Below are 27,689 nucleotides of genomic sequence, written 5' to 3'. Positions count from 1 at the left end.
TTGAACCAATATCTAACTGTGGTCATAGATGGGAAGTGTCCCCATAGACAGCATCCAACTTTGCTTTTATCTCCTCACATTCTCCTCGAATTACCGAACGATACTGCTCTTTTTCCATCTTAATGAAAATCACGAAACACGTCTTACACAAAAGGCTGCCAAATCCAAACTAACCAATCAATCAGTCTGCAATTTGTTTTGCCATCGTTTGATATATGACAGCACACGGTGATAGCACCAACTTCCCTCAGGAGCGCCCTCTGTCGTCAAACACGGGTACTTATTGAACCGGCCTTGTATGATGTGTAACTTGTAATCCAGGAGTTCAGTGGGCGGCCCCACTCTATGATTGACAATCATCTCTGTACCCATGCCCAATGACAGAACCAACCAGCAGACTGATACTGTATGAATCTGCTTCTCCTACTCTACAAGACACCATGTGCAAACTATTCAGCTCCGCCTGCTCTATAGCATGCTGCCTGGAGATATGACACTATGTACAATCTGCTCATATCCTCCGGTTCTATAACATGCTGCCTACAAATAAGACACTGTGTACAATCTACTCAGCTCCTCCTGCTTTATAACATGCTGCCTGCAGATAGGACCCTCTGTATAATCTGCTTAGCTCCTCCTGCTCTATAACATGCTGCCTACAAATAAGACACTGTGTACAATCTACTCAGCTCCTCCTGCTTTATAACATGCTGTCTGCAGATAGGACACTAAATAAAATCTGCTCAGCTCATTCTGCTCTTAAAAAAAACACTTTCTGAAGATATTAGACTATGTAGAAGATGCTCATCTCCTCCTGCTCTATAACATGTTACTTGCTGACGGGTAGATTGTATACAGTGTCCTATCTCATTTTGCTGTATAACATGCTACATTCAGGTAAGACATTATGTACAATCTGAGCAGCTCATCCTGCTCTATAATATGCTGCCTACTGATACTAATAAAATAACATACTAAGATACTAAATAAAATCTGCTCATTTCATTCTGCTCTTTAAAACACAGCCTGAAGATAGGAGACTATGTACAAAATACTCATCTCCCCCTGCTCTATAACATGCTGCCTGCTGATAGGAATCATAAAATTTCATGTGACAGATTTTCTTCAAGAGACAAATAACCTGGTGTGAACAGTTTTACATCTACATGAGAATACTTTGTGCACACTTTTCACAGTGAATTTCAATTAAATTGAACGCAGCCAATGCTGTGAGGCCAGCAGTAAATACAGACAGTCCCGCACTTCAGAACACCCGACTTACAGAAGCCCCCTAGTTACAAACAGCCCTCTGCAATTAAGATTTTTTTGTTAATCCTGGTTCTTAAGACAACCCAAAAGTTTTAAATTCAATTGTCAGAGATACCAGATTTTTGGTCAACTTACATACAAATTTAACTTAAAGGAAACCTACCACTTGAAGTGGCAGGTATAAGGGGGAACTACCGAGCACCAGCTTAGGGTGAGCTTAGTTTTGTTAGTGTTTTAAACCGCTGTATCGTGGTTTAAAACACTTTTTAAACTTTATGGCCAGAGCTGCTTCGGCGCAGGGAGGTACGCGCTCGGCGCTTACCATGCGCGCAGCTCTCCTTCACTTCCTATGTAGCCGCGCGCATGGTAAGCGCCGAGCGCCTACCTCCCTGCGCCGAAGCAGCTTCGGCCATAAAGTTTAAAAAGTGGCACCAGCTCACCCTGAGCTGGTGCTCGGTATTTCCTTCTTATACCTGCCACTTCAAGTGGTAGGTTTCCTTTAAGAACAAACCTACAGAACGTATCTTGTACGTAACCCAGGGACTGCCTGTACTGTATATATTAATACATCCTCATGGTAATGATGGTAATATCAGCCTTGCTGAGTCTCGCTAAAAAGCAAAGGTATGAGGAAAGCGGGCAATAACTGGGACAGTGTAAAGGTAAGTACTAAATCTGACAAGTTACCTATAGACACTGCCCCATCTGCAGGAAAGGCACAAACTTATCACATCTCATAGAAGTTACATCACAAAGTAATAGCCCATGTCCAGTCCTCATACTGCACCACACATCTGCTGAGCAGACACATGTGTAACACACAGCAGGAGATCTCCACAGTTACATGAGGTAATGTTACCTATTCCTGGGGATAAAACATCTCATTGTGTGAATACAACCATACATCACAGAAGCAGGAATACTTATTTTTTTCTTTTTGGAATGATTAAGTTATTGCCAAATATCCTCTACCATTATGAAGAGAAGCTGTCAGGTAATTCTAGTAAGAGAGTCCTGATTACCCTGCCCACGCACAAGGATTGTCATTGAGAGTCCTGATAACCCCTCCCACGCACAAGGATTGTCATTGAGAGTCCTGATAACCCCGCCCACGCACAATGAGTGTCATTGAGAACCCTGATTACTGCACCCATGCACAGTGATTGACAGTGAGAGTCCTGATTACCCCGCCCACACACAGTGATTGACAGTGAGAGTCCTGATTACCCCGCCCACACACAGTGATTGACAGTGAGAGTCCTGATTACCCCGCCCACACACAGTGATTGACAGTGAGAGTCCTGATTACCCCGCCCACACACAGTGATTGACAGTGAGAGTCCTGATTACCCCGCCCACACACAGTGATTGACAGTGAGAGTCCTGATTACCCCGCCCACACACAGTGATTGACAGTGAGAGTCCTGATTACCCCGCCCACACACAGTGATTGACAGTGAGAGTCCTGATTACCCCGCCCACACACAGTGATTGACAGTGAGAGTCCTGATTACCCCGCCCACACACAGTGATTGACAGTGAGAGTCCTGATTACCCCGCCCACACACAGTGATTGGCAAAGAGCATCTCAATAACTCCGCCTCTACTGTGCCAAATTTATTTACTTACTGATGTACTAGATTACTCCTTACATTTGCTATCAAACAAAAACCTCCAGCACAGAACTAGTGGTGGGAATGTTACCCCGCAGCTTTGTGTCTGGCTATTACATTATCCTCGGTGGGATACACACCATTTTGCCTGTTGACTACCTTGTAAGGCAGCCCCCCCTTATCATCAAGCATGACTTTTACGGAAGCCTAAAAGCCAATCCAGTGTATCTATTGCAAAAGGAACAGATTTCGACTGTAGATAGTGCTGTGTCAATGTCTTGACATTGACTTACATCTTGTCTTACATCTTACATCTTGTCTTACATCTTGCCAGCACATTGTAGGGTACCGATTTGTCTGGATTAGATGATTTAGATGCAGGGCGGGGAAGCAACTAAACTCCTTAAGGGGGTTGGCCACTTTACTTCATGTATTTTGTAATGTAAGTGTAAGTTTGTGTGTGTAAGTGTGTGTGGGGCAGGACATTAGGTAATTTACCAATATACATCTATTAATAGTTTTACATTCCTGTCCATACAATGGCCGCAGATGGAGGGTCATGTGATATTGTCTGTCCATAAACAATTACCCTGCCAGGACCTTATGATATAATAGTATTCCTGATTATAAGAGTAAGGTAGGGTGATTGTTCATGGATAGACAGAGATCGCATGACCCTCCATCTGAGCCCATTATATGGACAGGAATATCTGGCTCCTGTAAAAGACAAGAGGCTTCACTTTACACATCAAGAAAGCGGAACAGAACTATTAATAGATGTATATTGGTAAGTTACCTAACATTCTGCCCCTTACACATAACAAAAAAACTCTAAGGAGAACCCCTTCACAGGTATGGAATGTCCTAAAGGAAACCTACCAAGAGGAATCCACCATCAGAAGTAGATGTGATGGTAGATTCCTCCTGGATACCTCTGGCTTTTATGGAGATACCATGTATTCCGTCACGGGATCCAGAGCTACTGCGCATGCTTAGTAGCTCCATAAAAGCCAGTCTTGCGTTTTGTGTGAGCACTCTGGTGAGCATGAAGAGGAGCGCACAGAGGACGCGGAAGGAGGCGGCAATGCTAGGGCTACAGGGACGTGGCATAGCCTAGTGCCCGTCCAGGCTAGTACACGCCACAGTAGCCTCTGCAAGTTATTTATATATTACAAAAATAATGTTTTTAACAAGTTAGGTTCCAGGATTATTACAGCAGAGGCAGGCAGGAGGCATCTACCATCAGAAAAAAAATTCCTCATGGTAGGTTTTCTTTAAAGGCAACCTGTCACCAGATTTTCCCTCAGGTAGGGTATGAAATGTTATTTCCAGCATTGCTTCTTCTATGTGTAATCTCACCCATTTACCTATTAAAAAACCTCCTCCAAAGTCATGTAAATATTAGCAGAGAAGTATCAATGTTTTCCTGATAACTCGACCCGTTACCAGGCAGAGAATAAATCTTTATTTTTCCCTTTTCGGAGCAGCGATTTTATTACCTGAAGAAAGCTTGCCCTTATGCTATAAGGGCTCTATGGGAACCTGCCCACAACTGAGTTTTTTCAAACAGCGGTGACAGGTTCCCTTTAAAGACCTTTAAAGTCAGGAATGTGAGCTGCAGATGAAAATCCAGTTTCCCCCTTAATTCTTTAACTGTCTATATCTCCAGTTTTGTAGTTCACAAAACCACATGCCTGATGTGATCTTGAAAAATAGTTTCTTATCTTTAATATAACACCAAAAGTTTCTAGGTGCTATAAAATCAAAGATAGGGGCGTGTGAAGTGACACTCCCACTGCAGCCTCTAAACTTGACTCATCTCAGGTATTCCCTGCTCATTTCCACATGACTTGGGAGAAGATTTATTTTATAGATAGGCAGGTGAGATTCACAAAAGAGGGGGTACTAGAAAAGACATTTCATACAGTACCTGAGGGGGTAGTAGTTTAATGGGGTTACATCTGAAGACAGGCTCCTTATAAATGCCCTGCATGCTACACTGTCCAGCTATTACGTATTCTAGGTGGTCCTGTGCCTTGTGTGACCTTGTGCCTACAGGGCCTCCTAACAGCCTCCAGAAAACTACATTCATTTGATTACATTGCAACATTACGAGCGGCAAGTGTGACTGCAGGGATAATGTATCTTCATGTGTAGACCACCAAGTTGGTGAAGAGGTCAGACAATGCTCCCTATATGTCATTGTCCACATTTCTTTACTAGTTCTTTAATGCGACAAGGGATATGAGCCAAATCAGAGGGGTCTGCAGAAGAAGCAGGGGCTAAAGAGCAGACAAGGTCTTGGACCCTTGTCAGGGAACTGGTTGGACGGCTAAGGGGTCGCTGACCTGGCTTTGGGAGAATAATATTTATCCCCATGGAGACTACAAGTTGGGATATGAAGTTTTAGGCAATTCTTAAAAAAAAAATTGGGCTAATTTACAGTGAGTCTAAGATGAAGGGAATGCGCGGCACATTCTAGTTCATTGGAGGTTACACAAGTAGAGATGAAGGACTTGTGTGTAACAGATGGTACGCCGCATATTTCCTCCAACCAGTAACCTATGGTCAGAAAATGAGCTCCAGTCTGTTATCACAATGTTGTTAACCTGCGCAGAGGTTTTATAGATGCTTTGTGTGGGCCGCGCTCCCGGTAGTGTTCTCGGGGGCACGCTAAACATCCCAAAACAGCTGTTATCCATCTTTACAACTCACAGATATTTTACAGCTGCAGAGTCATGGCATTCATTGAGGAAATATGATCACACGGGACGGCTTTCTCTTTAAGTCACCCCTATCAGAGGTGGGGGCATCCCTGCGGTGCGGAGCCATGTATTATCCCTGCAGGAGATCAAATGGACGCAATATGGGGAAGGTAATAGTAACAACGTATCCTCTGCTGTGTAGTCACCTATATGGAAGAGCTTAGGGTACATTACATCAAACCCAATGAAATGATTCAGCTTATGGCACAGTGCATGTGACCCCTGCGCCCACCTTCGACGCATCTCCAGCTGTATCACTCCTATAGAAAATCTGTGAATTATGCCACAACAATAAAATGTCCACAACAGCAGCTCAGAAACCTGCAACACGTGCAGCGCACATTTTGACCAAACCCCTCCCACTTGGATTTTTGATGCATTTAAAAAGGTAACAAAAATGCCTCATAGGAACCCACCCAATGAGATCTGTTTCAGTTGCTTTCAGTTTTTGAGACACAGTTTTCAAAGTGCAAACCTGGAGTGGCGTAAAAATAAGAGGAGGAGTAATCACTCTCAATGATGTTTTCTCACCCATTATGATCCATGCCAGCTTTCGGCTTTGAAAACTGCATCTGAAAAACTGAACGTGGGAAAACACCCTAAAAGGGTTTTCCAAAAGGAGATTAAAATCAGTAAATCAATCCAGAGAACATGAACGCAATGCAAGAGACACATGTGACCCCCCCCCACCCTCAGAGTGTGGTCACACGTCGCATTTACTGCATGCGTTTAAAAACGCATTGCTACAACTGAAGGGAGATTTGCCTAATTAAACAGCTTACAAAACGCATGTGTTAACCGCGACGTTAACAACCACATGCATTAACCGTGATGTTAATGCATACGTTAACAATGGTTAACACTTGCGTCTTGTAAACGCAAGCGTAAACAGCCGTTTGATTAGGCAAATCTCCCTACAGCTGTAGCAATGCGTTTTTAAACGTATGCAGTAAACGCGACGTGTGACTGCACCCTCAGATACTGCATCTGTAAAACTGAATGTGTAAACGCACACGCACCCTAACTTTCCAGTCTGCACTGACTTTGTGCTGTTCCAAAGTGACTGAAACCCTCTGGAAGCAGGTTGTCTAAATGAAGACTAGAGGCCTGACCCAAACAGCCATAGCAAGAGAAGTTGGTTGTTCCAAGTCTTTGATTTGTAGTCCCCCTAGAAGGCTGGACACCCGTTAAAAGAGAGGACAGGATAATGCAGAGAATCTCCATGGGTAATTGTTTCAATACTGGAGCTGGAATTGCTTATCATCTCAGCATTGAACAGTGTAAGGATTTGTCTCGTCATACAGTGTCTAAATGTTTAAGAGCATTGGGACTGAAACCCCATCTGCAGTGACCAAATCTCTCATTAGCTTTACTCATCTTTGCCGAGGAGCTTGTTGTGTGGACAGAGTAGAAATGGTCCACAGTTCATTTTAATGATGAAAGAAAGGAAATCAACCAGTTAAAAAACATTAAACAAAACCTACAAATACTCCCCCCGCAATCTTCTTGATCCCGGCGATTTCTATCCCTAATCTTGACACTTTGTGATCACCTAGAAAAGAAAGTTATAACTAGCAGGACTGAGTGCAGGGACAAGGTGTCTCGGACGTGACGTCACCTCACTCTCTCGTGCTTCCAGCATGGGAGAGGGACGGGCAGGGGCGTGCATAATTAGCAACCCAGAGCCCCGGACACCTTGTCAACGTGCTCCACGCTGTTAATTAGAACTTTCTTTTCTAGGTGATCACGATGTGTCAAGATCAGTGACGGACAGCGCCGGGATCAACATCAAGAGGAGCAGGGGTGAGTATTTGTGGGTTTTGTTATGTTTTTTAACTGGTCGATTTCTTTTAATTTATTTGCATCTGATGGGAAACATTATGTTCATCAATAAACTGAGGAAAGACGGTACCCAAAGTGTGTAAAGAAGTCAGTGAAAGGTGGTGGAGGAAGTGTCAAGGTTTGAAGAATGTTTTCTGCAGCAGGAGTTGGATCTCTCATATAGCTACATTGGCAGAGTGAATGCAAGGGTGTATTCTTCAACAACGTGTGGCTCCGTTCTTGTGTTCTTCAATCTGCCAGCAATTTTCATGCAGGACAATGCCTCCTGTCACACAGCAGAACGGGTAAAGCAGTTCCTTTACACAGAAAACATTGCCCTGATCTACACCCAATAGGAAAACCTAATTGACAAGTTTATGGCCAGGATACCCACAGCAGTCACAGAACTATGGAAGAGACTGGACCAGATTCCAAGCAGAGCAGAAAGACTAGTCATGTTAACACAGTTTTGGTTGCGGGTGCAGGCGTCACGCTGTGCTGAAAGTTTGGGTCACTTGTTCTACGCCACTGATTGGCTACAGAGGTGGCGGTGACCTCTGACACTTCCAGTCCAGCCGGGAGAGCCCTGAAAACCAAAAACAGCAGTGACACTGTGACCTAGGTCCTAGACAACCCCCATTCATGTTCCAGTGAAAAGATATCACCTACATATTCCAAAGCGTTGTACAGAGCTCATCATAAGATGCAGTGACTCTTCCTGGTGACTCTGACACATATAGCTTAGAAAATCAGGCCATTGATTTTTTTTTTCAACGCCCGCAGATAAAACAAGCCTATACCTCTGACTCTCATTGTGATAAATAGGAAAAAGAGATTCCCTGCCTTTTTTGTAGGATGTGTGAATTAGCCCTTAGTAAGGACTTGGTTCAGAACAGTATATTAGCCCCCGATACCACACTGGCATTGAGTATTAGGCATATATTACCACTAGAGATGCCCCGTACTCTCCAGACACATACATAGTATTCTCCTACCTCAGTCACATATAAACTCTCCGCTTCCGACACACAATATACGCCGCCACTTTCGCTTGCAGCCAATCAAAACTCACCATAGAATCGCGTCACGGCACATAGCAACAAGCAGCGGACTCCTTTAGAGCCCTGATGTCCGCAGTAGGAGGAGAGCACCACTCATTGAAGTCAATGACTATAGGACTACAGGAAAATGGCCGCACTGCGTGCCTACTAGAGACACAGCAGGGAGAGTGAGACAAGTGATGGCGGAAGTGACGTCACTGGAGCGACTCTCCTGGAAGTGTGATGTGGCTGAGAGGGGATCACCATGGTAAGTAGTGTACAGCGCTTATCCTCTGCGTGTTATCTGGTGTATACTGTAATGTGTATAGTGAGTGACTGTATGTCCTGCACAGGGCTTATCATATGATGGGGTGTGCACAGACACTGAATGAGGTCACTAGACCTGGCTGGGAGAGAAATCTGCTAGAAATGATTAAAAGTCTGATTTTTTCTTCACACTTTATATGTGATGATGTCATCTCCAGTGTATTTTTTAAATGTATCACGTTGGAAATTGCTATATCAAAAGAGTATGACGTCACTGCCAATATTGCCCTGGCTGCTGCTGCAGGACTAAGTCACATGACTTCCCGGGTAGCATCCACAATTCTTATTCCTAATCATTATTTTAAAGGAAATCTACCTGTAAAAATAGATCCGGTGGCAGGTTCCTCTAATGCAGGGATCAGGTACCTTTTTGGCTGAGAGAGTCATGAATTCCACATATTTTAAAGTGTAATTCTGTGGGAGCCATACAATTTGAATATGCCCCCGAGTAGGTAGGTGGCCACAGCACATGCCCCCCAGTAGATAGGTAGTCACAGCAAAAAAAAAAAAAAATGACTACTAACCTACCTATGCTCCCTGCAGCTGGCTTGTTGACTCTCCCTTGCTGTTCTCTATGACCCAGGCTCCACCATCATTGCTTAGGCAAAGGCGTCTGGGTCATAGAGAGGAATGAATGCTGACATTGGGTGCCCACTCCTCTCTATGACCCAGGCGCTGTCACCTAAGCACAATGATGCTGGTAGCAACTGCAACTGGATCACACGTATAGTGATCATAGTGTGTGTCTTATACGTGTCTTTTATATTTGTCTGTGAGCCAGATGCAGCCATCGAAAGAGCCACATCTGGCTCCCAAGCCATAGGTTCCCTACCCCTGCTCTAATGTGTAGATGTATAGTCCTTTTTAGGGCTAGTTCTTAGGCCAATAACTTTAATAAACTATAATTTGTCCAATATGCAAATTTTCTAAAGAGGCTAATAATTTTCTAATTTTCAGCTCCGGCTACTCCACGCCCCAGTAGCCTTTTTAGATAATTTGAATATTGGGCAAATTAAAGTTTATTAAAGTTATCGTCCACGCAATAATTAGTCGTAAAAAGGGCTATACATCTATACATTAGAGGAACCTGCCACCAGATCCTTAACAGGTAGATCCGTGGTGGAAGGTTTCCTTGAATTGAAACACTTTGGCAATCAAGCCAAGCTCTTCTCTCTGGCGTTTACATTTTTTTTTTTATAAATGTAATGCAAATGCAATGTGTGACCCCAGCCTTAGGGGGGAATTTTCAAACTTCTTTCTTTTTTGTGGTTTTTTTTTGTGACTTTTGCCATTTCACAAAGTTTGTCATATTGTCTTTTTTTTTTTTTTAATAGAGTGCCAGATGTGTCATAAGTTACAATAACAGCCAGTTAAGAGCAGGCGTAGGCAAAGAATTGCTTAAATGACATCTACCACCAGATTGAAGGACTGTATGCAAATGAGCCTGAGGGGCTCCAGGCTCCATAGGTGTTAATGGAGCCCGGAACCCCTCAGGCTCATATGCATACAGTCTTTCATCCTGGTGGTAGATGTCCTTCAAACATTGTGCGACTTTGGCCAGCGGCACACGTGTAGTTTTGAACCCTTTTTTGGGCTGTTTTTTGAAAACGCATCCGTTTTACCAATTATCATAATTGGGGGAAAAACGGAAAAAAACTGATGCATTTTCAAAAAAGCATGCTTTTTTTTAGCGGACTGCTTAAAAACGGCCAAAAAATGGGTTCAAAAAGCCTGTGCTGCTGGCCTAAGGGTGGTGACACACATGCCGTTTTTAGTTACCCTATAAAAAAAAGCCCGTTTCCACAGCTATTTCTATACATTGATCCATGTCTATGACTGCTCCCATCACACCTCAGGTACCAGGGGTGAAGTTGGAAATGCTTCCCCTGGATGATGGGGGCACAATGGGCAGTGACTTTACAGTGGGGTTTATTGCTTACATGCACGTTTACCTTTTATTAGTTTTTGAGATCTCACGAAAGCAGGAAACAGAGGAAGGATGAGGGGGCAGAAAATGAAATATTTGCCAGATGTCAATATAAGAGCTGTTAGCTGACCCCGGGTCAGGGATTGTGTGCTGCTGGGGCGTTATGGCTGCTGATGACTGAGGAATTTTAGTCTTTTTTTGTATATTTGTGTATATATATTTATATACCGTATGCAGTAAACGAGTCTTAATTGTTGTTCAGTGTCAGCAATACTTTCCTGATCTTATATGTAAAAACAAGGAATCTCCCACACCACACATACACTGCTCACAAAATGTTAGGGGTATTTGGCTATTGGGTGAAATTAATGGAAAACGTATAATATTACTGAACTTTTTATCATGTAACTAGGGCATTTAATTTGAAGCGTCCACTAATGATCACGCCATCTCAAACAATTTATTGAAACACAAGCCATGTGGCCTTGAGCATTAACTTGACAACAATGTCTCCTGCGGTTAACATGTTAACTACTGGTAATAGTCAGCTCAGACATGGCAACCCACTCTTCTGGGAGGGCGGCCTCCAGTCACTGAGGTTCTGGGGTACAGAGTTATGAGCATCTACAACAGCTGATCCCAGAGTTGTTCAATGGGGTTCAGGTCTGGAGATTGGGGAAAGTTCTGGCCCTAGAAGGCGTTTTCCAATGAACCCGATAAGCTGATGCATTGTCATCCATGAAGTGGCCTATGTTGTTCAAAGGCCAAACATCCCCCCCCCCCCCTCATAATCGTCATAAACTTTTTTTTACGGGAGAAAACCTCATTAAGTTGAGGACCTTATCACCTTACATTGGGGCTCAGGTTTACATTATTGCTGTAGTCCCCAGGAGCCATTCACATGACAATGGCAGCCAGTAGCAAGAGCTTGTATTGAAAACAATAGAAGTGCACCCTGCATCTGTAGACACATCTGTGACCTTCCTTCTGGGATTTCTCCAGCGTAGACTGTATCAGGAATGAGAAATATGTATCTGTCTATCCTTGGAGACCCATAGGCCGTGTCACTGTTTCCTCCACATTATTTTCCTGCTGTTTTGTTCATGTTATTTTGTCATGTCCATAAAAGTGAGACCCTATGAATAGAATTTCGGATAGAATCTTTCACCAACTTTAGTGGCTGCGATGACAAGATTCACAATGTAAGTGCATCTGCTGCTCCGCATCATCCCAGGGGATTCACCGGAAAATAATGGTTTTCATTTATGTAAAGGGATTAGAAACGTTTCAACAAACTTTGCATCAACCCGTAGTACAAGTGACTACTAGAAACATTGTAATACAGTAGGACAGAAGCTCATTAATGCCGTATTTCACAGATCCCCTATGCCAGTGATGGCGAACCTTTTAGAGACCGAATGCCCAAGCTACAACCAAAATCCACTTCTTTACCGTGAAGTGCCAACATGGTATTTTAAGCAACTTTATGGCATTTTAAGTAACTTATTGCTACCTGTTCTTCTACATCTTTCAATCGTATCGGCCACCTGAGGCAAACAATACAGTTGAAAGAAGGATGGCAAATTCAGACCATCATTGTAGCTTCTCTCCAGGGTCTCTCTGTAGAAGTAGGATGCTGGGTCCAGCAGGAGGACACCTCACTTTTCCTGCAGTTCCAAAGAGCCAATGAATTGTCACTTAAAAATATCGCTGAGAGCAGCATCTCTAAAGTTTCCTGGGACTGCAGGAAGATTTGGTGGATTTGTTCCTGTCTGGTGAACTCTGTCCTGGGGTGATAACCTGAGTGCCCACAGAAATGGCTCTGAGTGCCACCTCTGGCCTATGCAGAAGGTGAGAAAAAGCAGCCGGATCTCCTCCTGGATGCTGGAAATGACTGCAAATTTGCAGACAGAGACTCCAGAGAGAAGAACTACTCAAAATAAAGAGCCGAAATAGTAGCTCCTCATGAACACACATTGGACTTCTGATTTCTGCAAGTGTATTGAAAGATGAGTTGTAACATAATTGTAAAATGTAATACGTTTTTGTGGCTCAGGCAGTCCATCCGCACAAGTAGTACATGGACAGAAACACTGCTTGTGTTAATGAGGGCTTGTTGTGTAGCATCCCAAATGTCTTTATATAGTAGATTAGGTCATATCAGCCATCCTTCAAAAAAATCTCTAGGGTTTGATCATTTTCTGACACTCGGAGAGCCTTTACCCTTCTTATTTTAGGTTTTTGGAATAGTGTGATTGCACAGTATGTAAATATTGGAGCCCTAGCCTTGTCCTTAAAGGAAATCTACCATCAAAGGCTGTGACTATGGTAATCTTCATAATTTAAAAATTATGCTAGTGAGCGAGAAGGGTTTTGTTAGGTGTTACCAGAGCCCCTCAGTGCTGTAGCTTCACAGGCTGTTACAATGAGCAGAGCCGGTCTCCTGTCCCCTTGCACTTTTCTGCTGCTGCTATATTACAGAGGGAGGCGGAGGACAATGTAACGGCCTGTGGAGCTACAGCACTGAGGGCCTCTGGTTATGCCCCCTATTAACATAATTTTAAAAGTTGATTTTAGAAGAAAGGAGGCCATGACAAATCTAAGAAGGTTACCACAGTCACTGTGTCACAGTTAGTGTTTCTGGTTTATCATTCTTCTTTTTGATGTGGAAAATGAATGAATGTGTTGGTCATTAGACAAGTGCAGAGTAGGACTAGACAGTTCTCTGCTGCACCAGATTAATCCCTGTGTCTGTGCTGGATGATGTATCTGGCGAGTCCTACTTTGGTCTAGTTTGCTGTGTCACATTGTTGAATTTTGTGGCGCCTCCTACTTAAAGAGGACACACCCCTTTTTCAGACAAGTTGGAAATGTGTCCAATATTGGTCTAAAACCTTCAATAAATGTGTTTCACTGTATTCTGGCATGGACACATATATACATTTCATAAATACATCCCCTCAATGTCTCACAGCGAAATGGAAAATGAACCTCTAAATAATTCTATGCATCATGCAGTAAAATATCACTTTGACACCTGATTTTGCCAATGTTTAGGATCGATACAAATATAGTTTTTATTCAGTTTGTGGTTCTTTATTTTTGAGTAAAATGTAGCAGAGGTTCTAGGACTCCTGTTCCTTTGGCACCCAGTTCTGGTTATGGCTTAAAAACTGCTGCAAAACCTGCACGTGCGTTTTCCTTAGACTTACAGAGGCCTGATGGAGTCATTTGTATCGCGTCTGATACTTTACTTTGGAATCGGCAAGTAAAAGATCAAGACTGTCCTAAGTCTGGTCCTAGGTGACTGTGCTATGACAAGACTATGACTGCAAGAAGACTTTAGCAAAACACTAAAAACATTGGTAACAGTAGCTAAAATGGTCGGTTTCACAATTAACCCCTTCGCATTGCAGCGTTTTTTGTGTTAATTTTTTGCTCCATACTTTCTAAAATCTATAACTTTTACATATTTATGTGTACAGAGCTGTGTTAGGGCTTATTTCTGCATAACAAATGTAGCTTCTTAGTGACTGGCGAAAAAAAACGCATTTGCGCCACTTTCTTGCGGGCTCAGTATATACGACTTTCACAATGCGCTCCATATTCCAAGAATGAAAACAATGGGGGTCATTTACTAAGGGCCCGATTCGCGTTTTCCCAACGTGTTACCCGAATATTTCCGATTTGCGCCGGTTTCCCCTGAATTGCCCCGGCGCACGCGATCGGATTGTGGCGCATCGGCGCTGTTATGCACGCAACGGAAATGGGGGGGGCGTGGCCGATCGAAAACCAAACCGCCGCATTTAAAAAAAGAAAAATGTCGCGGAGCTTGCACTTACCTTCACTAGGAATAGGCCGGTGAACTTGAGTGCGTTCCGATGCTCTTCAGCGCAGCAGCGCCACCTGGTGGACGTCGGAGGAACTGCCTTAATGAATCCTGGCCGGACCCGAATCCACCGCAGAGAACGCGCCGCTGGATCGCGAATGGTCCGGGTAAGTAAATCTGCCCCAATGTGTACGGAAAAAAAAATGTAATTTCGACATACTTTGGTGTATGTAGCTGTGAAAGATTTTTTGGTAGATGAGCTGACGTTTTGAGAACTGGGCAACCTTTTTATGTGATGTAAAATGGTGTAAAAGTGCGTTTCAGACATTTGGAAGCTATTTTCTGCAATGGGTTTCAACAACCGTTTTTATATTTTGTTAGATCGGGCATTTTGGGATGCGGCGATATCTATCATGTTTGTGATTTTTACTGTTTATTTCGTTTTATATAAGTTTCTAGGGAAAGGGTAAGATTTGAACTTTTTATATTTATTTATTTTTTTTACAAATTTTTAGACCCTCTAGGGTACTTTAGGACTAGATGATCTGATTGTTCCTACCATATACTGCAATGCTACTGTATTGACTGTATTTCTATACAGGCAGTCCCCGGGTTATGTACAAGATAGGGTCCATAGGTTTGTTTTTAAGTTGAATTTTTATGTAAGTCGAAATAATATAATATAATTTTATAAGTGTAGATCCAGACAAAAATTTTGCCCCAGTGACAATTGGAGTTTCAAAATTTTTTTCTGAAATGGGACCAAGGATTATTAATAAAGCTTCATTACAGACACCTTACAGCTGATCATTGCAGCCTGGGACTAAAGTAACATCCAGAGACTTCACCAGAGGTCACAGTGGTCAGAGGGGTCCGTCTTTAACTAGGAGTCGTCTGTAAGTCGGGTGTCCTTACGTAGGGAACCGCCTGTTAGTGGCGTTTTTATACAAGATCCCAGTGGCACATTGTAACGAATCTGCAGAAACTGTGTGAAGCCTCGGGCATTACAAAGACCTGAGGCTGTCATGGCATGGCCTTGGCGTACCAATTATGTCACGAGGAGCTACGATCTCAACCAAGGATGCGCCCATGAACTGCCATCTTTTAATTGCTGCCAGCATTATGCAGCAAACCCCACGACTGTATGACGCAGGCTCACCCCATGAGTCCTTGTCATACTACATTAGTAGCTCCACTCCGCTTAAGTTAGTAAAGTTTTCTAATTGTATGGGGTGAGGCAGGGGCGCCCTGGCACATTGCATTAACCATAGCCTCGACCAGAATTATTCTGGGTGTGGGAACCTCTTGGTATATCCGGCGAGGCGCGGTGGCATGATGTGTCAGCTCTTCATAAATTTTACTCTTTATTTTTTTCATTGAATATTGGAATTGTTGCTTTTGCAGTCAAATCTGCTCACAGCAAAAATCAGGGAGTGCCTCATTAAAAATTATGACGCTAAGAAGGTACCGTAAGTGGTTTTTTTGGAAATATTCTTTTTTTCCCTCATTCGTGAGGAGGTGTAAGCACAGGAGAAAGACATCTTGTCTACAAACACCTATGACTGTTGTTTCCCGCTGACCTTGTCATGATAAGAGCTGAGATACTTCCGGGACAAAGACCTACAAATCTTAAGTGGCAGAAGATTTTGTGAGATGAGTAAAACAGTTAGAAGGATAGTGACAGCCGCTAAGAGGCGCTTAAAAGCTTTCTTAGGAAAGATAATGTAAGTGCTCAGAGGAATATGGGGAGTGAGGAGTGCGGCGGAGGAGGAGGTCACTGGGTATTTTAATAACGGATTGTAAAGTATTTTCTCTCTAAATATCTTGCGTTTCTTGTGCTCCCCCTTGGTCTGTAATGTATGTTACCTTATAAGGTGTAATGGGCTGTACACGTTACACAGACGGGCACATACATAAGTATGCATAGAATATTAAACAGTTTCCAGAAAGAAATGTGATAAAAAGAAAACTACATAAACTACAATAATTGCAAAATCAAATGTTCCAAAAATGTTACAAAACTAGAAGATGAATCTATGAATGAATGTATCAAATGTCCCAGTACATGGTGGACACTATCTTCCATTAATGATACAAATGTTTTTTGGTCTCCAAAATGGTACAAGTGGAGACCTAGCGTGTCCCTCCCCGATAACAGACCACGGCTGATGCCACCAACAGCAGCGGTCCAGACCACGGCTGACGCCACTGACCACAGCGGTCCAGACCACAGCTGACGCCACTGACCACACCAGACCAGACCAACGGCTGACGCCACTGACCACACCGGACCAGACCAACGGCTGACGCCACTGACCACACCGGACCAGACCACGGCTGACGCCACTGACCACACCGGACCAGACCAACGTCTGACGCCACTGACCGCACCGGACCGGACCACGGCTGACGCCACTGACCACACCGGACCGGACCACGGCTGACGCCACTGACCACACTGGACCAGACCACGACTGACGCCACTGACCACACCAGACCAGACCACGGCTGACGCCACTGACCACACCGGACCAAACCACGGCTGACGCCACTGACCACACCGGACCATACCACGGTTGACGCCACTGACCACGCCGGACCAGACCACGGCTGACAACGCCAGTTTTATTTACATTGGTTACATGATTCTGTTACCCAGCAGATAACACATGCATGTCTTTCATGTGGCGGACATTTTTATAATACATGTCCCCATAGACTTCAGCAGACAGCAAGGGGGCGTAAACATGGGCAGCACTATGAGTTTTATACAGCCTAAACATGGATCTGTGAAAAACACGTCAAGGACAGAGGTTCATGGAAATGAGTGTGTCAGGTAAACTAGGATCACACAGGGAGGAAAACAGCGTCACGTGTGCAGCCTACATCTGTCCTATTAGTGATGCTTCAATCCCAGCTTTCTCTGTACATGCAGAGGTTCCTTTTTCTGATAATACTTGGTTGTGTAATATTCGGAGGTGGACGCATTAATCACCTCCGCAGCGCGCACATTCCTCTGCTGCTTCGTGTTGAAAGACACATTAGGACATGAAGATGGAAACCAGAGGTCTATTCTCCTTCATCAGATAAGACACAGGTTTAGACCCAGGAGAGATGGTTCTGATAGCCGGGCTCTGGTATCCATTGCCTTGACAGCTTTCCAACTGGTGCCTGAGGCGATGCTAATGTTTTGTCTTTAGAGCATATCAAATGGTTAAATTCAATTTCGGGCTTCCAGTGCGGAATATCGTGAGGTCAAACAAAGTCAGAATGAAAGTGATCCTCATCCCCCTGAGTCTTTCTCTCTAACCAGGATTTGCAATGGCACAGCCTGGCGATGGAGGTACGTGCCTCATCTTGTATTTCTATATCTTTGACCTCGCGGATACTTCACAAGAGGACGCTCAGTAATTTGCGCCGTGCCATTCAGAATCGCATGTGGTCGCCATTTTATCCTTAGACTTGATGCTGTTTCATAGTAATCCATATAGTACACTGCGGGTAGAGTATCATGAGCGGTAGTCATTCCAGCTGTGCACATGGCCGCTGTTTATTAATGAAACTAATAATCCCAAGAGTCGTCATATTTTCTTTTGTATTACAGGCTTGTTATATGGAGATTTTATGATATATAAGAAATTCAGGCCTGCACTTTAGAGCATTGCCTACCCCACAATTAGACTTGTTTGGATAATAAAAGTGCATCATATTGGGGCAGATTTTGTCTGACGAGGATTTGGGTCTGCCGCCATTCACTAAGGTTGTGCGTCCAATTTCCTGCATGTGTCGCTTCCACGCTGAGGTCCGCCGGAGTTCACCTTCTTCTTCCTGGTGCATGTGAGTGCTTGATCTTGCAACACAATTCCATTTTTAAATTCCGCGGTTTGTCCGGACCCGTCGGGTTGTCCGACGGCACATCCCCCCCCATTTTTGTCGCGTGCATGCCGTCGCCAATGCGCCACAATCCGATCATGTGTGCCAAAATTCCGGGGCAATTCCGCGCAAAACGGAAATCGTCGGGAAACCCAGCGACAATGCACTCAGCGGACCATTGGTAATTGAGCCCCATTGTGTTAATCTTTCCAAAATCTGGCAAATTTATTGATATTTTGTTTCATAGGCGTGTGTGGATTAAAATATTCTAAGTGTATTATGGCATCTCTTAGTGGAAGTCATTAGTGGTCAGGGATATCACATGGATTAGCTGCATATTCACACATATATTATTTACTTAGTGTATCGGCCTCGTGGCAGTCACAGCTCTCATAGAAGTGAATAAAAGCTGTGCCTGCAGCTCTGGTCCACATATAACAGACTTAGGCCCGTAAGCTATGCGTACAAATGGCAGCTAGCATACGGCCACCATAGTAGTGCATTGTAGTGTAGTGCACCGAATGGTGAGCATAATGTGTGTCACCATCCCATGCCGCCGGCGGGTGCACAGCTCCCTATGGCGATGGGAGGGAGGAGGAACACTCATCCCCTCCCCTTCTCCAGTCGGCCGAATGCCCAGGCGAACATACGTGCATGTGAAAGGGCCTTAGCTTCTGACTCCTTCCCTAATGTAAACTAGATCCATAAATCAAAATCCAGTATCTAACAGGGTGAAAGATATAATGTTTATTACAAAAAGTTGAAAATTACAGAAATGGACATTGAGAGGGTGCATCAACCTACATGTACATCTATTTGTGTAGTTTTAAATAACACTCTCACTACCAATACTCTAGTGATCATTTGTTTCATCATGGGATCACCTGGGCCAATAGGGACAACAGACCGGCTGCTGCCGCTATTCCCTGCACAGTGGTGTGTATGAGAAAACGGAGAAGACCGTAGTGGTAAATACAGGCGCAGTCATCTACGTTTATACCAACAATGTAATAATAATAATAATCCTTATGTATGTCCCGCCATCAAATTCTGTAGCGCTTTACAGATTCTGGGGAACATATGCAAATAACTACAAAACAGCACATTTTTATTAGAAACTTTTATATTGTTTTGTGCTTTTGCACTAAATCAAAATCATTATTTGTTGTGTGTGTTGCGAGTGAAAAAATGCAAACTCACTAATGATTTACATATTCGGCGAGACATGTTTATTTGTAAAACAGGTAATTTATTTTATCCTTCTTTCTTCCTAGTCTGCCATTTTTAACTTCCAAAGCCTGTTGACGGTGATTCTTCTGCTAATATGCACCTGTGCGTATCTCCGAGCCATGGTTCCAAATCTTCTGGATAAAAATAAAACTGGGTATGTAACATTCCCTAACAAAGCTTTTACTGGCAAACTTCTCAACAATTTTTTTTGTTCTATGAGTAAATTTCCTGATTCAATTAGAGTTGATATATAAACAGTCCTCCTTATCATGCTGTTCATATTATTATTATTATTATTATTATTATATTGTTTTGTAAATCTTTTCATTTTCTTTCAGAATACTTGGCATTTTTTGGAAGTGTGCAAGAATTGGTAAGCCCTCCTACTCCCTTTTTCAGAATTTAGGCCCTTTGCTCACAAACATGTGGGGGACCGGTATCCAGCTATACAGTTTGCATCCGAATATCAGTTCCCATAGACGCCTATGGCACCTCGTCATGGTGCAGTGAGCACACTTTGTGTCACCACACCGTGACCGTGCACGGATAAATCTAGAACATATCCTATATTTTTCTGTTTTATCGCACTGGCTGCTTACTTCTGTATGAGCACTGCTTACCCATTCTCTCTCCTGGGCGAGGCTGTATGTTTGAGCCAGAACCCATGCAAGTATACTTTCATGTGCAAGGAGCCTGACTTTAACCCCTTAACGCTGAAGCCACTTTTCACCTTCCTGACACGGCCCATTTTTTAAAATCTGACGTGTCTTTTTAAGTGGTTATAACTTTGGAACGCTTTAACATATCCAGTTGATTTTGAGATTGTTTTTTCGTGACACATTGTACTTCATGCTGGTTGAGAAATTTAATCAATATATTTAGTATTTATTTATGAAATAAATGAAAATTTGGCAAAAATTTTGAAAAAAACAATGTTTTCCAAATTCAAAATTTTCTACTTTTTGGAAAGTTGGTCATATCACTAAAATAACTTGATAACTAATATTTTCCACATGTCTGCTTTAACTTGGCATCATTTTTCAAACCTCTTTTCCTTTATTTAGGATGTTAGGAGGCTTATAACTTTAGGTGCAATTTTTCAGATTTTCACGAAAATCATCAAAACCTACTTTTGGAGGGTCAATTTAGTTAGAAGTGACTTTATAAGGCCCACATGACAGAAAACCCCCACAAATGACACCATTTTAGAAACTACACCCCTCAAAATATTCAAAACAACCTTTGGGAATTTTGTTAACCCTATGAGCGTTTCATGAGGGTGAAAGATAAATGAAAGTGAAATTACAGAAATGTAATTTTATCTTGCTATAGATTCATTGAACACTAAAATTTGCACCTTCACAATGGGTTAAAAAGGAAAGTGCATTTTACAATGTTGAGGGCAATTCCTGAGTATGCCAATACCCATTTTGTCACTGCACCCTGCTGTACGGGCACATGGGGGCACTTGGAATGGAAAGAGCGTTGTTTTGTTTTTGCAGGGCAAATATGGCTGAAAAAGTTTTCATGTGTCAGGATGCATTTGGAGAGCCATAATGGTACCAAAACAGATGAAAGCCCCAACATGAGACACCATTTTGGAAAGTACACCCCTTGGAGAGTTTAGCAATGTGTAATTTGTGTATTTTCCCCAACAGGTGTTTGATTCAATTAGGCCCCAAAAGGGAAAAAAGGTGAACATTTTCTAAAAAAAGTCACTTTTACCCCAAATTTTTGTTAGCCACAAGGGATAAAAGATGAAACAACCCCATAAATGTGTAAAACTATTTCTCCTAAGCACAGAACTGCACCACTTTTGCATATAAAGTGTTGTATGGGTGCACAGTAGGGCTCGGAAGGGAAAGAGGGGCTTTGGCCTTTTAGAAGCCAGATTTGACAATCATCCTTTACATGTGTCAGGATGCATTTGGAGAGCCCTAGTGGTACCAAAACAGAGGGGAACCCCAACAAGTGTCACCATTTTGGAAAGTGCACCCTTTGGAGAATTCAGCAAGGTGTAATATGTGTATTTTCCCCTACAGGTGTTTGCTTCAATTAGGTCCCTAAAAGGAAAAAGGTGAACATTTTCCCAAAAAAGTCACTTTTACGGCTAATTTTTGTATCCCATAAGGCATTAAAGATTAAACAACCCCAAAAAATGTGTACTAGCATTTCTCCCGAGTATAAAATTGCCCCACACATGCAAATAAAATGTTGTATGAGTACGCAGTGAAGCTCAGAAGGGAAAGAGGGGCGTTGGCCTTTTAGAAGCCAAATTTGACAGACATCCTTTACATGTGTCAGGATGCATTTAGAGAGCCGTAGTGGTACCAAAACAGAGGGGAACCCCAACAAGTATCACCATTTTGGAAAGCACACCCCTTAGAAAATTTAGCAAGGTGTAATATGTGTATTTGTCCGTAAAGGTGTTTGATTTAATTAGGACTTAAATAGATAAAAGGTGAACATTTTCTTATAAAGGTCATTTTACTCCTAATTTTATATAGCCACAAGGGATAACAAAATGTAATAACCCCCCAAAATGTGTAAACCTATTTCTCTCGAGTGTAGAAGTACCCCACACGTGTATATAAAATGTTGTATGGGCGCACAGTAAAAGGAAAGGGGAATGTTTGCCTTTTAGAAGCCAAATTTGACAGAAATGTTTGACATGCATTTGGAGAACCCTAGTGGTATAAAACAGAGAAGAATCCGAAAAGTGACCCTAATTTTTGAACGCACACCCCTTAGAGAATTTTGCAATGTGTAATATATGCATTTGCCCCTACAGGTGAATGATCCAATTAGGCCCTAATCATTAAAAAGGTGAAAATTTTCCTATAAATGTCACTTTACCCCTAATTTATGTAAGCCACAAGGGATAATATATTAAATAACCCCAAAAAAGGTGTAAAACTATTTCTCCCGAGTGTAGAAGTACCCCACATGTGCATATAAAATGCTTTATGGGCGCACAGTAGAGGAAAAGAGGGATGTTTGTCTTTTAGAGGCCAAATTTGCAAGAAATCCTTCACATGTGTCAGGATACATTTGGAGAGCCGTAGTGGTACCAAAACAGAGGGAAACCCGAAAAGTGACCATAATTGTTGAATGTACACCCCTTGGGGAATATAGCAAGGTGTAATATGGTGTAGTGTAATACACGTGGTGAAATGAGCATTTTGAACATATAGGTGGTTTCCAAATACGATGTGCAATGGAGTCCAAGATGGAAATTGCAATTATTTCTGGAAAGTTCAGTGCCCGTTATGTGGCGCCCCTTATGAAATAATGGAGAGGTATAGGGAGCAACGGGACCTAACAGTTGTTACAATTATTCATTTTACCAAAATTAATTCACATTAGGTTGGGCGTGAATTGTGAATGTCTAGTGTATAAGGAGGTAGTATATATCAAGGGACCAACTAAACTTTTGTCACTCTGGAGTTGTCGCAGGTCTCTTAGTACATAGTGTCCATCCTAACTTCTCTTTTGGAACAGACTCTTTATTGAGTCTTATCTTTAGAAGCAGCAGAATTCACCGGGAAATACTGTCCTGGCAAAACACAGGAACATCTAAACCAGAGGTACTGGAGCCCCGTCCTTCTTGTCCCAATATTAGTTTCCTAATATCTTCCTCTTGAAAACGGAGAAATGATACGGCAGGACATGCACATTGGAACAGCTCGTAAGAGTTGTACAGCATCATCTGAACAATGTGCACAGCCAGCACTTTTGTACCATATCTTCGTTTTTCGTAGGGAAATTATCGCCAAGTGTTGCTCTTATTCACCCTAGCGATGCCCATTGTGACGAATATTGCTGCTTTTGGCTGGACCAAATCGACCAGCCAATAGCGGCAAACATGGACAGAGGGGGGCAACAAAACCCCTCTGGACCGCAAGGCAAAATTGGTGGCTGTCAGGAACAGCCGCCACCCTGCCCCGATCACCGTGTCTACAGACATGGTGACCGGTATTACTGACGTCATAAGTAAATTCGCTGCTATTGGCTCGTCTGAATTGATGAGCCAATAGCAGCAATAATAAACTGGGGGTGTGTGGGGGGGACGTAACCCTTCTGGTCCATGGGGCAGGATGGATGGCTGTCAGGAACAGCCGCCGTCTTACCCCGATCAGTGAACAGCCGCCGTCTTACCCTGACCGGTGTTGGAAAGTCACTACCCGCCACACCGTTCTATAACAACGCTCGTTGGGAATAGGCTATACAATCTTTATTTATTTTTTAAGCAATTTAGACAAATAAGGGTTTATTTTTTGCGAGACGAGATGCACTGTAAAAAAAACTTAATTTTAGTGGGTTTTTAGCTTATTGAAGCAATTTTATTAACTTTTTACGTGTGGAGGAAAATAAAATCATCAATTCTTCTTTTGGATTTTTAGCATTTTTGGGGGGGGGGGTGTTCACTGTAGCATAACAATAATATATTATCTTTATTCTACGGATCACTACGATTACGGTGATACCTCATTTATATAGTTTTATTTTTATTTGTCCAATTTTATTGAAGGAAAACTAGAATAGAAAAAATTGCATTTGTTTTAGTATTGCCATTTTTATAGCGGCATAATTATAGTATTTTTTGGTTTACGGAGCTGGTTGTAAGCTTATTTTTTGCGTGACAAGTTGGTCTTTTTATTGGTATCATTTTGGTGCTTGTAACTTTTTCGGATCACTTTTTAGAACATTTTTTGTAAAGCAATTTGATAAAAAGTTTTAATTTTTGGCAAGTTTTTGGGGTTTTTTTTTTACCACGTTCACCGAATTATGATTAGGATTTATTGTACAGATTGTTACGGACGCGGCGATACCAAATAAGTGGGGTTTTTTCGTGATTTAGTGTTTTTTATACTTTATTACTTGTGTAAAGGGAAATGTGGTGTTTGGGGGGACTTTCACTTTCTTTTATTATTTATTTTTATTGTAAAAAACCTTTATTTATTTATTTTTACTTTTTTTACTGTTACTGACATCTAAGCTTGAACAAGTGATCTTCTGATCACTTGTTCAAGCTTCTTTACAGGTTACACAGTGCAATACAGATGTATTGCACTGTGTAATGTAAGACACTGAGCATGCTGCGCATGCCCAGTGTCTTACAGCCGGGTCCTGCCAGGAGGCACGGACCCGGCTTCCGGAGGGAGATCTCGCAGCCCCGGGCACCGGCAGTCCCGGGGCTGCGATCGGAGCAGCGGACCCCCCCCCCCCGGTAAGCGCCGCGGGGGGGTCCGATTCAACTTCAGGTAACTTTAAATGCCTCTAACACGCCTCTAACACGCCGATCGCGGGTGTTAGAGGCGGGTGTCAGCTATAATATATAGCCGACACCCGCAGCTTCTGGCGCCGGCTCCGTTCAGGAGCCGGCGCCAGAAGCTTGACGTAATAGTACTGCATTTTGCGGGAACGCACCTCCCGCGATGCAGTACTATTACGTCAAATGTCGGGAAGGGGTTAAAGAGCTTAGTTTTTGTAGTAGACTTTTATTTCAATGTGATCAAATACAAAAACAGAAATATGAAATAGAAATGCCCTATAAAATTCTAGTTATTGGTTAAGTTAGGAGTTGGTAGACTCTCTATAACAGGAACCTTTTAGAGACCGAGTGCCCAAACTACCACCAAAACCCAATTATTTATTGCAAAGTGCCAACACATCAATTTTAAGCAGTAAGTTATTCATATCTGTGCTGCCACAACTTTTAATCGTATCGGCCTCTTGAAGACACAAATACAGTTAAAAGAAAGACAAATGTGGACTATAATTGTATCTTCTCTCAGGGGTCCCCCTGTACTGGAAGAAACGAGGGGCCAACAGGAGACCCTCCATAGATGGTCAATGCGGCCCTTTCCACACGTTCTCACTCTTCTATATTGCTGAGCGAGAAAGCAGCATATCTTGAGTTGCCTGGGACTGCAGGAAGATTATTTGAGGCCTGTCTAGTGAACTCTGGTGTGGGGTCGATGGGCTGGGTGCCCACAGAGGGCCACCTCTGGCACCTGTGCCAAGGTCCGTCAACACTGCCCTATAATATATAAAGTTTATTGTTGCTCAGTTCTACAGAGAACATCTTTGTGTTTGTAGAGCCTCTCCATTATTTTTGGAATTATCTTTTGCTTCACATCGCTGTCTTGTGTATGTATATATATATAGATATATATATCTCAGCAAATTTTGCCTTAAACCAGGAAGCAGAAGGTCACACACAACATCCAAAGACACAGGTTTGACAGTCATGATCTATGAACTAGAATTGATTTCTCCTAGACATCTACACATTCATCTTAAATGGAACCTGTCACCCTCAAAATCACTTGTAAACCACCTAATCTATTTTTAGATGGCTTGTTCACTGTTTCCATGTCTTTATCAAGGGCCAATGCTGCCTGCAGCCAGGAAAATGAAATTATCTCTGTGTGTTATTCCATGTCAGTGGGGTGGGGTTCCAGACAAAGCAGTCAAGCAGGCATCCCCTCTCATGGCTGCATCGTCAGATAACCTCACCTCATTATCTCCCTGGAGCCGTAGCAGGCCTTGCTTCCACGTCTTGCTGCTGACTTGTCTCAGGCATGCGCATGCGCATCGGAATTGCATACTTTCACATCATGGCTGCAGATCAGGCCAGCTAGGATCATAATTGGGAGGAAAAGCGGGAATGAAGACAAGACCAGGGCAGGACGAGGAGCCAGGAGGCAAGGCTTGCTGTGGCTCCAGTGATATAATGAGGCGGGATTATGTGACGATGTGCTATGAGGGGGTGTGTTTGCTTGACTGCTGTGCCCGGAACCCCACCCCCCTGACTTGAAGCAGAACATGAAAATAACTTCATTTTTCTAGCTGCTGGAGGTGTTGACCCTTGATAAAGTCATGTCCAGGAAACAGTCAGCCAGCCATCTTAGATAGATTTTGTGGTTTACAAGCGATTCCGATGGGTATAGGTTCTCTTTCAGAACATTCTGCTGCCAACACAAAGAATGTACACAGATACATTTAGAGCTCGAATGATAACCACACTTGTCTACATTCATCAGAGATTGTTTAGGTCTTCCCAAGACATTAGGATTGTCAGGCTGTCTGGTGCAGGCGCTTGACTCTCATCTATGTGATGGTAACTTCAGATGCCAAAAACACGTACATCTTGGATGAACGCCATCATTTTCTACCTCTCTTATTTTACCAGTTCAAAATGCTTAATATTTATGTTTTAAAAGAAAAAGTGATTCATTTTGAATTTTTTTTAAATGATATACAGGAAACCTAGAAATGTGATATTTTTTCTTTCCCCTTCTGGATTTATTCATTTTTTTTTTTTGCAGGTGAAAGGAAAAGTCCATACGTGGCCATATGTTGTGTTGTGATGGCTTTCAGTATACTCTTCATGCAATAATCTGCCAGGGATGTCAAGCCGTTTTGTTTTTCTCGTGGAATAAAATCTCCTTGTGATTGTTATTATGTGCAAAAGTAATTTCTCCGATACATCAAGTACCTGACAGATTAAGCTTCAAGTTATGGGTCCAACACAGGCGAAGGATCCTGAGGATGTGTAAAATTGGAACACAAGACGCACAGCACAGCACAGCACCCTGTTTTGTTCTGCAAGAGGTTGTCATTTTATTTTTAAAGTGATATTTATATAGAGGGGAATTGGCCTTTTTGATAAAGTGTGGAATATTGTTTCAAATGCTGCAATAGAAAATAAAATACTGTTTCACCAACGTGGTTGGAATTAGTAAATAAAATTCATGTTTTTCAGGAACTTTTGTCTTTTTTCCTTACGTGATGCGACGTGTAATGTTACCTTTTGTCTTTTTTTTTTTAATTAGAAATAACCTAATGGTATAATTAAAACCCACACATGTCTCCTAATATTAAAGGTATTCTCTAGGAATAACAATGCCAAGGAATAGAAATAAGCCATCAAATTGTAATGATTGCCATGGTTGTAATTACAGCTTCTGGCTACAATACTAGGCAGGA

General features: G+C 42.6%; 2 protein-coding genes across 2 annotated transcripts in view; one reads left to right on the top strand and one right to left on the bottom strand.

The window, feature by feature from the left end:
- The window catches only part of XRCC4 (X-ray repair cross complementing 4), a 294,092-nt gene extending 285,541 nt beyond the window's left edge, over positions 1 to 8,551 (bottom strand). The window contains exon 1 of the mRNA XM_072139355.1: positions 8,464 to 8,551. The gene's annotated coding sequence lies outside the window, so the exon portion shown is untranslated. The remainder of the gene's footprint in view (positions 1 to 8,463) is intronic.
- Positions 8,552 to 8,678: 127 nt separating this feature from the next.
- Positions 8,679 to 27,468, top strand: TMEM167A (transmembrane protein 167A). The gene is made up of 4 exons (XM_072139346.1): positions 8,679 to 8,776; positions 19,739 to 19,848; positions 20,033 to 20,067; positions 27,029 to 27,468. The coding sequence occupies exons 1-4, from the start codon at positions 8,774 to 8,776 to the stop codon at positions 27,097 to 27,099; spliced, it is 219 nt and encodes a 72-aa protein (XP_071995447.1). The 5' UTR covers positions 8,679 to 8,773; the 3' UTR covers positions 27,100 to 27,468.
- The last annotated feature ends 221 nt before the right edge of the window (positions 27,469 to 27,689 follow it).

This window comes from Engystomops pustulosus, chromosome 1 (genome assembly GCF_040894005.1).
Source record: "Engystomops pustulosus chromosome 1, aEngPut4.maternal, whole genome shotgun sequence".
Classification (NCBI taxonomy): domain Eukaryota; kingdom Metazoa; phylum Chordata; class Amphibia; order Anura; family Leptodactylidae; genus Engystomops; species Engystomops pustulosus.
Note: the sequence above shows the minus strand (reverse complement) of the source record. Positions and strands in the feature narration are given on the sequence as shown.

Excerpts from the sequence above, each read along its gene's own strand:
- TMEM167A (XM_072139346.1), top strand. Across the intron at positions 19,849-20,032 it reads CTGGATAAAAATAAAACTGG|AATACTTGGCATTTTTTGGA; the intron begins GTATGTAACATT and ends ATTTTCTTTCAG. Across the intron at positions 20,068-27,028 it reads TTGGAAGTGTGCAAGAATTG|GTGAAAGGAAAAGTCCATAC; the intron begins GTAAGCCCTCCT and ends TTTTTTTTGCAG.